Source organism: Macrosteles quadrilineatus, unplaced genomic scaffold, assembly GCF_028750875.1.
Source record: "Macrosteles quadrilineatus isolate MER2022 unplaced genomic scaffold, UCM_ALF_1.0 Scaffold_2__2_contigs__length_208266976, whole genome shotgun sequence".
Classification (NCBI taxonomy): Eukaryota; Metazoa; Arthropoda; class Insecta; order Hemiptera; family Cicadellidae; genus Macrosteles; species Macrosteles quadrilineatus.
The window spans coordinates 153050592-153067914 of record NW_026542595.1 but is presented as its reverse complement, the minus strand read 5'-3'; the positions used below and the strand labels follow the sequence as shown (position 1 = coordinate 153067914).

General features: G+C 33.7%; 1 protein-coding gene across 1 annotated transcript in view; it reads right to left on the bottom strand.

Moving 5' to 3' along the window:
* The window catches only part of LOC128986734 (muscle-specific protein 300 kDa), a 183790-nt gene that overhangs the window by 150279 nt on the left and 16188 nt on the right, over nucleotides 1-17323 (bottom strand). Inside the window, exons 3-12 of the mRNA XM_054407239.1 lie at nucleotides 16080-16163; nucleotides 14685-14777; nucleotides 13807-13827; nucleotides 12740-12900; nucleotides 11026-11221; nucleotides 8023-8229; nucleotides 6570-6716; nucleotides 2701-2865; nucleotides 1726-1896; nucleotides 38-239 (exon numbers count right to left, since the gene is read on the bottom strand). Of these exons, the coding sequence (XP_054263214.1) occupies nucleotides 38-239; nucleotides 1726-1896; nucleotides 2701-2865; nucleotides 6570-6716; nucleotides 8023-8229; nucleotides 11026-11124 (991 nt within the window). The 5' untranslated portion in view covers nucleotides 11125-11221; nucleotides 12740-12900; nucleotides 13807-13827; nucleotides 14685-14777; nucleotides 16080-16163. The remainder of the gene's footprint in view (nucleotides 1-37; nucleotides 240-1725; nucleotides 1897-2700; nucleotides 2866-6569; nucleotides 6717-8022; nucleotides 8230-11025; nucleotides 11222-12739; nucleotides 12901-13806; nucleotides 13828-14684; nucleotides 14778-16079; nucleotides 16164-17323) is intronic.

The window sequence follows — 17323 nt, the reverse complement described above, 5'->3', positions numbered from 1 at the left end:
TATAGTTACAAGCAGTTAGGGTCAGTAAAAAACTCACCGACACAGGCCTCTCTCTTGTACTCGTCCACCACCTGTTGCATGTCAATGTAGGCTTTGTTGAACTCCTGGAAGATGCGGTTACGAGACACAAAGTTTGTGTATTGATCCAACAATTGCTGCACTTTGTCCTCTCGTCCGTACTTGACTGTCCATCCTCGTAGCTTTGTCTCCGTCAGGTGCAGGAACGCTATCAAGCAGCACTGGAACAATCAAGTCGGTGGATTATTGTCTTTTTCAATCTCTCTGGCGTTTTTTAATTTTTTCGTAAAGGAACAATCCAATACTTGGTTATAGATGCATGATTACAGGCTAAAAACACTCTTCTAGGTCTTTTCAAATGTTAACATAGTACACAAGAAATAATATTGCATTTATTTTACTGCCAAAACACTTTTAACCCTATCATGAAGCGTTTCATTGGACGCCAAATTAAGAACTGGATAGAGGCAATTAAATCCAGCGTCTGATATTATAGACCGTTTTGGTTATAGTCACCTTTTTGGGTGACTAATTTTATCGGTAGCTAATTTTTGGAAAAGCAAAGTCTGATTTCCGGACACGGAAAGAAGAAGAAGACCTTTTTGGGTGACCGGGCATTATCTGTCAGCCAATTGGCTTAATGTAAAATAAAATTAATTAAAATTAATTACTTAAAGCATGACAATTTATATGTATGTTACATAAGGTCCACTGTGGTTCATGACTCTTGTTATACTTTTTTAGTTTATAGCTTTGGCAATGTCTATTGCACAACTGTGTCTAATGACAATAAAGGATTCTTAAATTTTTATTCTCGATGTGCTGCTTTGGGTCATATTATCTGATAAAAATCCAAGCGTCAGGGATGGACGAGATTGGATTTTTAGTTCGAGACGAGACGAGATTTTTTATTTCTCATAAAATTTCGAGACGAGATCGAGACAGGATTTCCCTTCTCATACACAACGGGAAATGCACGTTCAAAATTTATACCTGATTTTGTAACATTGTTAGATGACTGTTTAAATACAAAAATAATGATAATAGGCAAGAATATTTACAATCTTTTATTAAAAAACATCAGCATAAAATTTTTTTTATTAATCACGCCTTACTTATTAAAAATGCCTACAATTAGGAAACATAGTGATATCAGTTAGGATAGAGTTCAACTTATCCTAAAATAAAATAAATCATAAAATAAAAGCAATATTCATTTTTATATAATAGTTACTTGTTTTGACTTTTTATAGTAATAAAACATTCCTCACACTGCTTACACTTAACAAAACTTCTCAAATGTTATTAAAGTAATATTATTAAAATAATTAAAGTAATATTTACATTTAAAGAATTAATTAAATAAGAACGCCTTCGCAAAGGAAACGCAACTACAACACGCTCCTGTATTGCGGGTATTGCATTTACTTTCTGCAGGCGTTTTTAATTTTTTTTTTAAATCTTTTTATTTTTTATTCTCGTCTCGATAAAAATCTCGGCCAAAAAGAAATCTCGTCTCCTGTATCGAGATGTAAAATTTCCCTAAAATTTCCCGAAATTTCGAGACTTGACCATCCCTACCAAGCGTTTAAACCAACTCTGGCAAAAGCATTACAACATTAGGGAAATTTGAAGAGTTTATCTCAGAGGTTCCAAAGAGCCTATTTCTTATCCAGAAAGATTATTTGTAAGGTTTGTCCAGTTTACCTTATGTTCAAGGAACTTGAGTCGTATTCTGCGACGGGCAGATCTTGGTGGCACACTGCGCAGTCTGCGACCCATATGCTCCAGCTGAGCTTGAGGTACCTGCGCTGAGACACCAGACACCACACCCTTCTCAAACATAGCCTCTATGTTGGGCAGCTCGGCGAAGAATGCCTGTTGACATGGCGAAGTGATGAAAATGTTAAATGAGTGATTCAATCTGTGCCATCCTCACAACCAAAGTTTTTAACTTTACATAATTTTATTTTAGGCTATTGACAGAATTAGACGTCATATTCATATGTTAAAACTGTATCCATTTACATAAAAATAAAAATTAACGCATTTGAATTGAACCACTAACAGAATGTGATTATGTCAGTTACAGTTACATATGTGAAATATGCCAATTTTTTAACCAAGCCAAGCTGAAAGAATTGATTGAACACTAGATATAGCATATTTTAAGTCCCATAAAGTATAAGGAATTAAAGGATACGATAGCATTTTGACAGTACCACACTCTTTGAATTGTTCAATCATTTATGTTCTATTTGAATAAAAATTGACCACAGCTGGTCCATATAGGTGGATGTCAACTTCAGTGTCTAAAATTAATTGGTTTTATCAGATAAGCAAAAAATAGTTTACCTTTTTGCAAATAACGAGTTTAAATTAAGGCAAATAATATTTTACAAGCAAATTTGGTAAAAAAGTTAGGGTATAATAATGTGTCAATGTCTCACAGTAGGCCTGATTTTTTATTCATATTTTGTGTTAAATATTTGCAGCCTCTTCTTTTATCAAGTGATTTCCAGAATCTACTACTATTAAAAATGAATCCAAAGACTTATTCAGCCACAGATAACTAACATTTCTCCATTTTTTGCATGAGTCATATTTGTAAACAACTAGTAAATACATGTAATCTAACTCATATATAGCAAAACTGATGACAGACAAGCCTTCACCACTCACCTTATGTTCCTCTAGTTTCCGACTGATGATGGTTGCCGTTTCCTCATTCATGGCTGTAGGGATGTCATCGGACTCTATCAGATCATCAGCCCGAGCCAGCCACTCTCCTACCTGACAGAACGGAGGTGGCAACTGTGAGTCCAGGAGCCTCAGCCAATAGCGCATCTGAAACAAAGGGTTAAAAATACAATCTTCAAGAGACATACTAGGGTGTATAAGGGTTTGTGCTATACAAACTTGAATGTTTTGCCTATTTCAGTTTGGACTTTTTCAGGATAGTGACTGTTCTGCAGATATATTATTTTCATAGTAAAACCATAAAACATAGTTACAAATGAATTAGAGTTATAGTGTGATTGTTGACGGAAAGCGGCTGGCTGAAGGGTCGACCCTACTCACACACACAGACACAAAGGATTAGGACGGACGTGAGACGGACCATTGAACTGCCGCGCGAGTCAAGGCTGGCTCACGGAAATTAAACTATCAATTTTTTAATTTTATATTTGTTATAAAATCTGGTAACGCTTTTGACTTCAGCTCAAAATGCTTAGTAAAATGATACCAAACAATATATATATATTGCTTACAAAGTGTAAAAGCTACAAATATTTTAACACGCTTTGATTAGCTAGCTACTTGTCATAATCATTTTGGACTCATTTTTCATTGAATTAAACAACAAATGTATTAACACTAACCATTTTACTGTATATATCTAACATCAAATGAATTGCAATTTTGAAGCATCATACACAGATGTTATATTTCTACTTAGTGAATAGGGGATCGGCGCTTTCAGGCAATTAGGACGGTGGTGATTGTGCGTGCGTGAGTCGGGTCCCTCGCAGGTAGGGCTGAGCTCCAGCCGCACTCCGGTAAAAAATCTGACTATAAGCTGAGCATGTCTACTTTCCAGCTCCACGTGAGTGAGATATTGCTCTAAGTATGCATGCAAAACATTTATATAGATTGTGAAGGAAATTATGGATAGTAAACATCAGGAAATAAAACTAAAATATACTAGCAGCCAGCGTCACTTCGAGACTTCAAAATCTGTGATATATTTGTATTAATTTACAATTTTCTATTGCTCTGAGTGAAGTTGAATTTACATGTCATGCATTCATTAGTCCAAATTTAATAAGAGGGGGATTTACTGAATTGTCCATGGCTAAAGGCAGTTGATAAGGGTAAAAACAAATATTTCTCATCATATCCCTATTATTTGCATTGTGTGCCCTATTATTTTCATTGCGTGTGCTATCTTAAAAATTACAAATACTAATGGAAAATATATGTAGGTGCCTTAGGCAAGTGTTAATTTGATGTAAAATAAAGTACAAGTACCGGTATTTAATACAGTATGTACATTTTTCATCGCAATAAGTAAAAAACATGTCACAACATTTCAGGATTTAGCATCTGATTCCATGCTCAGGAGAGCCCCCTCAAGAAAATCCAGGTCACAAAACGTTGTGATAGCTAGGATTAGACAAATTTTCGTGAAAATTGTCCACGATAGTCCCTCGAATAACATAGTCTTAACATCATCAAAAATTATCTTGCAACAAACAAGTATTTTAGTATAAGTTAATTATAATTTAATAGTGGCGAATGACAATGGTAGACGTACCATTACCATCACACTTGACAGTTTTTACTTCCTACCCCTATACATAGTGATGTAAAATACCCGGGTATTTAAAACTCGGGGTAAATACCCTGGGTAATTACCCGGGTAAATACCCAAAATCCATAAATACCCGGGTATTTTGGGTATTTATGAAATCGATTGAAATTCATTTATATTTACCCCTAAATATGTTATTGTTATCATATTACATGATAAATTAGAATAGTCTATAACATCTTTTACAGCCAACTTGAAACTTTGCTAGTACCTTTTATTTAATGATTTACTGAAGCACTTTAAAAAAAATAATACATAAAGTTTCCAAAAGGCATGGGGTTTCGTGTCTTAAATTGAGTAACATCAGTTAAATTTAACTTACTAAAAATAGTATATTAAAAAAGGTTGTGGCTATTTCAATTTTTATCATGTCATAATTTTTTCAATAAATTAAATTTTTTCATGAATTTTTTTTTTCAATTAAATAGCATAAACAAAATTATTTTAATTTGTAAATATCCAAATGTTATTAAATTATGATAGTAAAAATTTTTATTGTATTAAATGGCTTGGAAGGCTAGACAGACCTAAGGCTTGATTGACATAGGCAGAATGGCAGAATACTAAAAGTAATTAAACTTTTCTGTGTTACCGCTTAGTTGGAAACAGTAATATATTTGGACAAACCTACAAAAAGAATGTATCTCTTCTTTTTTGGTCTAACTCAATATCATTTCAAAAGATTTATTGTGCTATAGATTCAAATGTTTTGTATCACAAGTTTATGAAAATTTTTTTTTTTAATGTTGATACCATTGATACCAATAAAATATCTAGAACAAAAATATTATTAAATCCTGCCATCCTACAGATTGAATTTTAATTATTTCGGGTACACTTCCATATCTGTTGGCACAAACAACGGAATGAAAATATTGATCGATATATCGAATTTAACAGTCGAATAATCAATATTACTCATTCGGTTGTTTATGCCAACAGATATGGAAGTGTGCCCTTATTTTCTTAAGTTCCACTACTAGGTTAAATTTTCCTGTCTTTCTAAATAATAATTATTACTTTACAAATTATTTTTCTTCACTTTCAATAAAATAAATTCATCTATCTATCATAGAAATTCATAAGTAGAAAAATCATAAGTAGTTAGGACCAGTGCAACCATGCGACCAGGGTATTTATGCCGATTAAGCTTTATGCTGAGACCCGGGTATTTATGGCGATTATAACCAGAAGTAAAATGCTAGAAGTGACCTTATGAAATTTTGTTTAACACATTTTATCATCATTTTACTATTCTTCCAGGGTAATAATTGCAAAAAAACATCTCAATCTTCTCTAACTTTAATAAATATTATAAATACCCAGTTTTTGGGTATTTACCCGGGCCTGGGGTAAATACCCGGGTAAAAACCCAATTTATATTTACCTACCCACTGGGTATTTACCCGGCCCACATCACTACCTATACATGTATATGGATGGAGAAAGTAATGTTGTTTTCGTCAAAATTTTCAAGTTTGAGTTATGAGTGGATATATATTGGTTTTGGATCCAAAGGGACCCAAAAAAGTTGTTTTCAAAGTGATGTCTGTGTGTGTGAGGGTCTGTATGTGTGAATATTTACAGAGCTACTACAGACTACACCTGTGGTCCGATTTATGTAGGTACTAATCCATGGTATCTCCAAGCACATTTTTCATTTTTTAGAAATTTTGATTTTTAACAGTGATTTCCCCATAAAACCCCAAAAAATAATGAAAAAATCTGATTTTCTCTAAAAAAAAGCCGGAACGATTTTGATAAAAATTTAATACGTTGTAGCCCTTTAAATTCTGAACAAAATGGTAGAAACCCCATTCCTGTAAAAATTACAGTTGAAAAATTATTGAAAATTATGTTGTTTTCCCATAAAACAAGAGAAAATCTTATTAAAAAAAAACCATTCTGATTGAAATTTGTCTTTTTTGGTCCTTATAATTCTAAACAAAATAGTCCAACCCCCTTCCCTGTAAAAATTACACTTCGAAAGATATTGCATTTTTTGTGATTTTAAGTATTAAATATTATAGTTAGGCCTACTCTCATCGCTTACCCATAAAGGTTGTTGACAAGCTAATTGGAGAAAGTATGTGTCAGATTGCTGATGCCGTTTATTTTTCCTTGTATTTACAGTTAGTCCAAATGACATCCACTACAAGTAGTTTGTGTAGCTCACCTCTGCATGCAGTTGTCTCCAGAGTCTGTCTATTTCCCTCCAGGACTCTCCAGTTATACTGATAAGACTAGGAGAGTCAACCAGTTTGTGAAGCTTGTTGTACAACTCTGCCCTGCTTTGTACCTCATTTTCAAAGGCAGCATACTCCTGAAATTAGAGTTTACATTTGTGTATTATTAGAATGTTTTGGTAACTAATGTGTTAATGAAAAGTCAATCGTTCATTTAAATCTCTAGTCCCAAAAAGATATTAATTGTGTAATTTAAAGAGAGTCCTGCTATTCTGAACCCTATTTCAAAAATACGCTTATTCCACAGTAAAGTTCAGAAATTATTATTTTTTTACATTAGTACAAAACTAACTATGTCACTGAGAAAGTTGTTGAAGCTCGCGATGTTGTCCCAATGTCGCAAATGCCAGCAATGTCGTCAATAATGTCAAAGGAGCAAGCAATATTGCCAAAGTTAGTGATATCGATATGCTGTTGCAGCGATTATGCCAAATACATTGATATTACTGTGTTTAAAAAATACGTTTAATCTGAATTAACGCTAATCCTAACAGGGTTAGGTGCAACTTAATTAAAAATAGAAAAGATCTACTGAAGTATTTTTTTTTTCAAACCATAAAATATACAGGGTGATTGATATAAGTGTGCCAGCCGTTTTATTCGAAAACCATAAGAGATATCAAAAAAAGTTAAATGGTAAGTGCATTGGATTTTTTATTAACAAAATTGTAGTCAAGTCAAAAAAATTATTTTAGCCGCCATTTTTCCAATATGGCCGCCAACTCTGATTTTTCTTATGGAATAACACCCTGTATTTTATGATGTATACCGGTAAAAAATGTAAATTTAAGACAATTTTATCCTTGTGATTTTTTTCATAAACCTAACCATTTCAAAGATAATAATGGTTTAAGTTGTGAAATTTTGAATGGTTTTAGAATAAAACAGCTGGCATGCTTGCTATAGGCCTTTATCGATACTCTTTCTCATGCAGAAATATCAAAACTTTAACCATTATTATCTTTGAAACAATTAGGTTTATGAAAAAAATCACAAGAATAAAATCGTCTTAAAATTACATTTTCTACCGGAAAACATCATAAAATACAGGGTGTTCTGTAAGAAAAATCAAAGTTGGCGGCCATATTGGGAAAATGGCGGCTAAAATAATTTTTCCCACTTGGCTACAATTTTTTAAATAAAAAATCCAAGGCACTTACCATTTAACTTTCTTTGGTATCTCTTATAGTTTTTGAATAAAACCGCTGGCACACTTATATCAATCACCCTGTATCTCTTGCCACAGAGAGAATACAAGTGTTATTTAAGTGTAAAATCAAAAGTATAAAACATGACTGATCACATCATGTTAAGTGTAACTCTGCCATTTGTAGTAAAAAACTCAAAATTACATGTTCATCAACTTTAATTATAACTGCTAACCTGGTAGTTGTTGGGTAGAGAGTTGGTCTGTCTAAGATGCTGTAGGTAGTGGTTCCTCTCTTGCAGCCAATGTGTGAGTGAACTGTATTCTGACTGTATAGCAGTGAGCGAGTCTCCGGTATCACTTCTCAATTCAGGGTACTTGTGTAAAAACTGAGCAACGTATGTCATCACGGACTTCTCATCTGGCCTGTCTACGTCTACGTCCTGTTGACAAACGAATGACATATTTCAAATAGCTGACAAGATGAATTTTAACGATGCCAACTATTTCATGTTCTATATAAGAGATTTTTAAGAATGGTGCATTCTTAAGAGATTTTTAAGAATGGCCACTACTCTTTTAACCATCTGTATTTGTTATCAGTCATCTAAAAACAAAAACAAGTATTCCGCTAATCCTTATATATAATACGTGAAGGCGATTTCTAGAAAACACTACTCCTCTGTTAATAATGGACGGATTTTTACAAACGACACATCAAAATAAAGTATTTTTTGTGTAGACGCCCCCTTTCACCAATTCATGTAGTAAGAATCCTCGGGCTTTGCCCCACAGGCCATCAAAGTTGGAGTTTCTCCCATAAGATTAACATGGGGGAATCTAAATATTTGATTGGAAACTTTGTCCCCACTAATTTGAGAGAACGGTTGGGCGTAGAAACTTGGTAGAGGTGTCCAAAGAAAGGTCTTGGTCTGTAGATGAGTTATCAAAAGAAAAACTAAGCAAAATCCCTTAGGACTCTGCCCCAGAAGCCTTAAAAGATCCCTCCACAGAGTTGTTTACATTTTGGCCATGAGAATAATACTTTTTAATGAAACAGCTGTTCATTTTTAAATTGTATTTCAAACAACACATATTTATTGGGAGTTGAATTCTACCAAATAAGTATTTGCAATGTTATTTTCTGATTTTAAAATTGATTTTCTTCTTTATCATGCCATGTTTTGCAATATAACGTTCCATTACGAAATCAGTGGAAAATCCTTTTATCACAGCAATTCTTAAATCATTTCTTATTGAACTATCTTATATCTATTGTACGGGTTGGTGTGTGCCTTTTTTGCCACTTTTGCCTACATTTTAACATATTATTCTACAAAATATCAAATATTTATGTAGAAATATCTGCTCTTATTGTGTCTAATAAAATCCAAACTTAAAAAAATTGCCTAAAATAGTACCTATCTTGACAAATTATTTGCACCTGCCTATATTACGGACTTTGGCGCACCGAATTTGTAACATTATTCAAAATAACACGACATTTTGGCTGTAAAATATGGTACAAAGAGAAAATACAATTTAAGCAGCTACTGTCATGACAGAAAGGTCATATTCCTTTTAAACTAGATCACATAATCCTTTGACTGGGACGGGTGGCGTCGTCCTGTAATCCAGCTACTAGGAGGTCACGAATTGTGGATATTTATAGGAATGCACTGTGGATGCGATACTCCCTGGTGTGGATTAACGTCCGCACGAGTAAGTACTACAACTACCCGCAGTGCTATCCTGATAATTATACCAATTCATAAATACCAATGCAAAAAAAATTTGGTTCCAATTCAACTATAAACTGTAGGTCCCTTGGTTGCCATTCGCTGTATGGGCTATTAGTTAACAGCTGTATCCAAGGAATGTCGGCCTTAGTCACTAACAAGACTTCAAGATCGTGCCACTCATCCTACACTCATCTCCATTCATACTTGGCTTACCTACTATGAATGGTCGCCATAAAAAACGTATTAAAGGATTAAAGTATTTATCATATACGTTGATTAACAGTATGTAAACGTATATGTAACAGCCATTTTACAGTATTTTTGCTTTTTGGAAATGTTCCATTGCTATGTCATTTGCATTATTTATTGCCAATGAAGCCGCCAAGATCATATGAACTAGGAGGCCCCTGACAGTTCAAGAATAAAAGCCAACTTTACTTCATGTATTCCACTACACCTAACATTCCGTAGAGAGATTGTATTGACAACTTTATGTTATTGATAAGGCCGAGACAACTAACTGACATCCCCCATGTCAAGGAATTCCAGCTTTATCAGTAACCCCATAGTCTATTTCTCAAAACTATGCTAGAGGGTTCATTCATTGGCACAGAAGTACGATATGAACTGACGCGACGTGACGAAGGAAAATCAAACTTACACTGTAACGGATATAACTCCCTTTGAAGTTAGAACGTGTCTTCTCAACAAACATATATTTTTTCTCAAACACTGATGAAGTCGCAGAAGTGTTTAACTACAAGATCCACCAATACGATTTAAATACTATTTAAAGGTTCTACCAAAGGAAGAGATACCATATAACATACTAATAATAACTCCGATGACGTACAGGATAGGAAATATTTTAATCATTGAATGAACAACCAAATTTGGCAACTAACGCAATATTGTTATTTTTTTACACTTATTACTCTTTGAACAATGTTAAATGCTCAAAATATGTATATTTCACCCAATTCATCGCAGTTAGTTGAATTAACGTAAGCCTTGAAAGTAACCGTCGATTTCGACGGGTTTCCCCTAGTTTTATAGATAGCAGGTTTTTAATAGTATTTTGTATAAGTTATTATATATAATCATGAATAAAAATAAAAAATTATACTACTGTATATGTATTACACACATGCACAATGTTAAATTAATTTCTGAAATCATTGTAAATTGTAATATTCCAAAAACTAATTTTCTGTCGAGGATTATGTATTATACTTCTAGTCAGTTAATCATCATAGTCCCGGTTCAAAAGGTCATGGAACTGTTTTCACATTACTCCAGACTTTAGGCTTAGGGGTCGTGGCATTATCACTTAGATAAAAATCCATTGGTGATTAGCAGGATTTGAATTTGTGACCTTGGGGAATGAAGAACCATATATCAGCTTGCACCTCGCTTTTTATGAACAGATCTACAGGTTATGGTTTCTGACCACCAGTTTCAACAGAAGAATGGTTCGAGTAATGAAGATAATGTTACCTCGGGATCCAGCAGCCTGGCCACACCGAGCTCTCTTTCAGCAGCATCAAACGCAGCCTCCAGTCTAACTCTGTTTGTTGCCCGGCGCAGTGCCGCCATGTCCACAACGTTCTTGCGGATTTGATCCACGATGGCGAGGAAAGCTAGACCATCCCGCCAGCTCTGACCAAAGTCCTTCACTTGTAGTCCAATGTCTCTGTGAACCAACGTCACAATTCAATTTTTTAGTTAAGTCCACCTACTTAATGGTTTAACTGCACACCCTAACTCATACTACAGTTTAAAAACCTTGATAAAAATTACAAACATGACCAACTGGTCAGAGTCTAAATCTGTAGTTGATGCAGCTAACAAAACAAATACAATCAGAGGCAGGATGGTAGAAACATTATTAAACAATTCTTTGCACTGTTCAAAATAAATCCTTAACAAATTTAGGCCTTGAACTCAAATCATTTTAGTTTAGCTTTTCAGCAAGAAACTACCAATCAGCTATCAGGATATCAAAACATCATTACTGCTCTTGCTGTTCACAAAAAACTTGCTAAATGTTAGTTGATTGTTAAATTGTAAATATGGCCGTTCACTAGACTAATATGATGCATAAGATATTGCAAATCCTTTACATTATTTAAAAAAATAAAAACTTAATAAATAGCCAATAACATTGTGCTAATAAGTCTGAAGCTAATAGGTTGAACCGGAGGAACTAACTCTATTGTAAACCGAGGGGTAATGTAAATTTATTCTTGAGATATTCTGAGCGTTCAGAACGTGATGACAGCCATGAAAGACTTCCAGAGTTATCAGTTTTGCTTTGACAGAATCTATTTGAATGTTGCATGCTTCAAACACTCTCCATTTTCTACTCTATGATCGTAAATCAATGCACATGCGAGACAGTACGTAAATCTTTTCTTATCAACATATATCATCCGACAAATAATATTTTAAGTGATTTTTCTCATATTAGGCATCAAAACGTTTTTGGAAATATGTACGGTAGTTGAAAGCATAGGTTACAATGTGACAATTGAAATTGTTTCTAAACCAAATGACAAAATTATTAAGTTCCTTGTTGCTGAAATATTGTGGCGTGTTAATTTTTAACTGAAACTATATTCAAATTTAAAAAACTTAGCACATAAAATCCAAATAAAAAAGGAGGATGAACTACTTGGTCCCATCAGGTTGAAACTTGAAAGACCTGGCGGCTACACAAACCCAGGTGTTGTTCAATTAACAGCAAATGCTTTACCAGCTAGTTTAGGTATCAGATTCCCAGTTGTATATCTAAGCTACATTGTAATGGAAACACCCGGTCATGTAGTTGGGGAAACCACGGCGAACAGCTTTCCCACACTACTTTTTACAAGAATTCGTTATGTTAGTTATTAGACCAAGACAGTTCAACATAATTGGAAACATTGTTATTTTATCCATTGCTTCTTTCATGACAGAAAAACACTGAATGGTTCCATTTTGACTTGTGCATAGTTTGAGTGTTGACAAAATAGTTAACCATTTTAGTCTGTAATGTTTCAGGCCTTTCACAAACTATTGTTCCGTTCTACAGTGGCGTCCCCATCTCAATGATAAGTAATATTTTATATTTGTTACTTGTAAGTGTTTTCTTCTCCATACCAACACTATAAAGTTTGAACCCTTGCAAGATTTTCTGCCTAACTACTGCATTGAAGGTTGTGTAACTCACTTTGGCAGTGCGTTAGACACCCAGTTGAGGAGGGCTCGTTTCGCCCCCTCTCCTTTGCGACGACTCTCGCTGGTAGAGTCGGGTGTTCGGCTGCCCTCGAGGCTGCTGGCGCTGCCGAACCCGTAGCCCAGGGACGCTAAGGCTCGGGTGTTCTCTTCGATCTGCGGAAAGTACATGAAAATTGCATCCATAAAATGAACAGTTCTGTGTTTGAGGTTAATTTTTAGTGATGGTAAGTTAATGGTAATTGAGAAAATATTGTAGACTATTTTGTTCTGTGTATAAACTTAGTTTTTCACTAATAGTAATGAAAAATGTTCTCAATAGCTACTTAAATAAAAATCAAACTTTATTTACCTAGATCAACCTAGAGGTAGATGACATAAATACCAGATGACCAACACCATAAAGCCTACACAACAAGTGTCATTACAGTAGCTACAAAACATGTGAAATATGTTTGTAGGCCTACATAGTGTGAATATTTGCCTTCACATATGGCACGGTGAATGACAGTTAAAAGATAAAAAGGCTTTACGGTTGTTTTAAAATACAAGCAAAATCCAAATGTATCTGCAGTAACCTAATCCATCTATTGATTGAACACATCACTATATTTTATTTGTACACATGCCTTTTAGTTAAGCTTTGGAATGGTGATCTTAAAAAAGTTTGACAATAATTCAATTCAAATTTCAAAAGATTTAAATCAGTAACTTGCCCTTAAAATGTTTGGTAGATAGGATTAACAATTTAATACTGGTAACAAGAAAAAATCCTGCCAACAAAACAGGGCTTCTTTTCAAGAGTAAAACAAGTCAATTAAAATATAAAAAGTTTATGCATGCAACTTTTAAAGAATGAAAATAAATTGTATTTGGAGTTGCAAAAATTAACTTGTATATTATAAAAAAGCATGAACAAAATTAAATCAAAATGTAGATTAAAATAAAATAACCAAAAGAATAAAAGTTTTGACAACTATAATAGAAAAACAACGCCTAAAACTATTCACATAAGTTTTTTACATGCAGTAAATGTGCGTTTTGTACAACATTCAAACTCACCAGGTTTTCCTTAAGTCGGAGCTGAGTTAATGTTTTAGATATTAGTTTTGTACTATCGGTGAAAGAGACTGGTTATCGTCACAACAAAGCATTTTTATCGTTTTTAAAATACCAGTAAAACGGTTAATAGAACGTTTTAGTTTTTAAACTCAATGAAGATACAAAAAAGCTCTTTTCTCCTAGAGTACTTAAAAACCAATATTATTGATTTATAACAGATTGTGAATGCTTAATGATTGTATCCTAAAGATAATATGAAAATATTTAAGGAAGGTGTGTAGGCCTATATACTTTATATTACTTGATTCTAAACATTAAAGTTTAAGTCCATGTTTTACAAGGATAGGCAGCCGCTGAGCTGTAGTAGATATGAAGTTAAACTAATACTTTCATAGTTTTGTTAATACAGATCAATATTAGCTAAATTTGTAAATGTTTTGGTATTCTAAAGAACTTGATAAGTACATTTTGACAATGATGTCTTAACATAAAAACATGGGTTAATTTGAAATTTAAGTAATCAAACTAAATTTCAGTTTCCTACAAACTGTTCGAGAAACCCTACATTTACTGAACAATTAAAGGAAATTTTAAGTGTTCAAAAAAATGTTTTCTTTACTTATAGAAAGGGATAGGCCTGATCTTATCATTTTATTTTTAAATTGAACCTAGAATAAGATTTTAGAAATCTGTGTTGGCCCATGATCACATTACAATTAAATAGGCTTAACCATGATTAGAATATCTATCTTTTGTCAGAACTATTCAATGTTGACTTTTTAATGTTACAAATTAGGGCAATTAAGATTTTCCAACAAGAGCTGTTGTATCCTATTTAAAGATGATGATTTCATCAAATTTAAACCTTGAGTTCTTACCTGGAAGTACAATATGATGGTCCATATTAGTCCTAGCACAACAGCTGGTCTTCCATCAACCAGGTCCGTTGCATTGATGTTTACTAGTTTGATCTGAAAAAGGTCAAATACTTCATTCCAGTACAGAGAATGCTTTTACCCTCTGAGGGGCGTCTTACAAAGTGAATTACAAGGAATGCCCACTAACCCCCCATAGATCACATTACCGGTACTTCTACCACCATGTCTCTCAGCTGATATTCATGCATTGCATAATATTACGGTACATGTTACTGTAATTACACTAAAATAACTATTCATATTTGAGCACTAGATTATTTCCACTTGAAAAACCATTTGTGGAATGCAATTTTGGAAACAAACTAACGAACAGTGTTTTTATATTCAGGACAGGATTGTTATGCTATGCGCGGGGTTAGAACAGGATTCAGGATTTTAGGTTCTAACACCTAGTTATCTTTTTTTACTTCTTTTGAGGTAAAAGAATAAACCCAATAAATTTAGTTGCTTAGTACAATATTAGCAAGGTTTTAAAGAACTATTTGATACATGAAAAACACTTGGGATGTAACAGTATTTGTTAGGATAAAGTTCATGTTGGATCGAATGGGAATTTTCATTACATTAAAGCAGGATAAAATGGGATTATTTCAAGCTGATACCTATGTGGAATTTTTGATTTAGGTACTCAAGTTAAAACACTGCTAACAATATACAGGTCACATGCTTACTGTATTCTGCAACACCAAGGAACATGCTTTGATTTTTATTTATATTGGGAAATTGTACGATACTAGAAACAGTAATCCGTTCCCATCTAGCAACATCTGGTTTATCAGCCCAAGATGCATCCACTGAACTACCACGTTCAGTCAAGGTTATTAAACATACTTTTGAGGAAATTCTGAGTGCTAAGTTTCACATGCCCATCTTCCAAAAATGTCAAATTTTAACAACATTCAATGTACGATCAGTTTATGGTACTACCTGACCTTTTCAAGCACTGTTAGTTCTTTATTCCGCACTTGAACATATAGTAGAACTACAACCATGGACTAAGCAACACAAGTAGACTCCTCATCCCATTGTAAATTTTGAAGCTTATTTTTTGTGTCTAGTTCATACGTCGACACTGATCTAGTGTAGACAATTTTTCTTCCACGTGGATGACAAATCTACTAAGGGAGTATGTTTTATCCATGGTACAACTATCTGAATCTCTTAGAGAGTGAATTCTAAAAAACTTAAAACCACAGAATTGTTGGGTCAAAAAATAAATATGACTGCATGCTTTTGTAATCTTTTTGTGCATTCAAAACAGAACAAAAAATGTAGGAAATTATTTATATAATTGTAAAATACCTAATTATTTAGCATATATATTTTTACTCCCACCTTTTTGCTTTGTAGGAACTGTAGTGCTGTGTTGACATTACTAAGAAAATGTGGTCTTCTAAGGTTGCGACCTCGCTCTACAGGCTGCAAACCAAAATATATTTATCATTTCACCATTAAATATGAGTGTAAAATCCATACTGACTCAATACATTGTGCAATTTGCTGCTCCAAAAGAATAGTTAAACACTGCATTACAGCAATAATTTGCACCTTCATTTCTTTTAGAAAATAAAAATCAACCACCGGTAACAGACAATACAGCTTATAATGAAACAATATTTTAACCGTCATAAACTAGAATCTAATAGATGTGAGAGGCCATTCGTCAACGTAAAGAAGTAATAAACAAACAGCGTAATGCGGTCGATTGCCTGGCACATTGCGAAATTATGCAGTGCCAAGTGTCGGGCGAAATTGATCCAGTAGAACCGTGCCATGTTATTGAGGACCTACCGTGAAATGTATGTGGCATTACATGGTTTGGATGCTCTCCAACTTCCTTCCATTGTCAAAAAACTTTCACACTACATACTTCTTCTATAAATAAACTCTAATAATAGGTCGGGCAGTGCATCCGTCTAGACTACTCGCTAATGTTGTATGATAATTATATGCCACTTTGAATAATGTAAATCATCAACATATTATGCCAGCGAGATCTTGGCAACAGTTAGTTATTGTGGACTTCTGGTCAGTAAACTGTACTTTAAATAATCATGATTTAACAACTTCAATTAAAGCACTGACTTCTATCTTTGACCATTGATATAACTAGACATTCCATCTCCATGATAAAGTTGTCGCCAGTTTTACAATCAAAATCGTTGTAAGTTAGTAAATGTGAGCCACCTACAGATTTTGAATCTAAATTAGGCTAGTACCTACTTAAATCTGTTGAATAGGCTACACTAACATTTTTACGGAGTTTAACTAATGAAATGACTTATTATGAGCTGAAGCAACTGTTATAACTAATGAACTTGGTTAGCAACAGAAAATTTGATGGACAATATAAATTTATACACTACCGGTAGCGCATTCAATGACTAGCTCACACAAACTGTTTTCTTTTTTAATAAAAAATTGAAGACAGCTGTTAAATGGGATATCTACTTCAGTATCCAATAGTCAATCAATGGTTCTCAAAATTTATAAAACACTGATGTAATTTACTATCACAATAAGTAGGCCAAGTTTTTATCAGTTGGCCAACTAAAAATTACTTGATTCTAAGTAAGGCA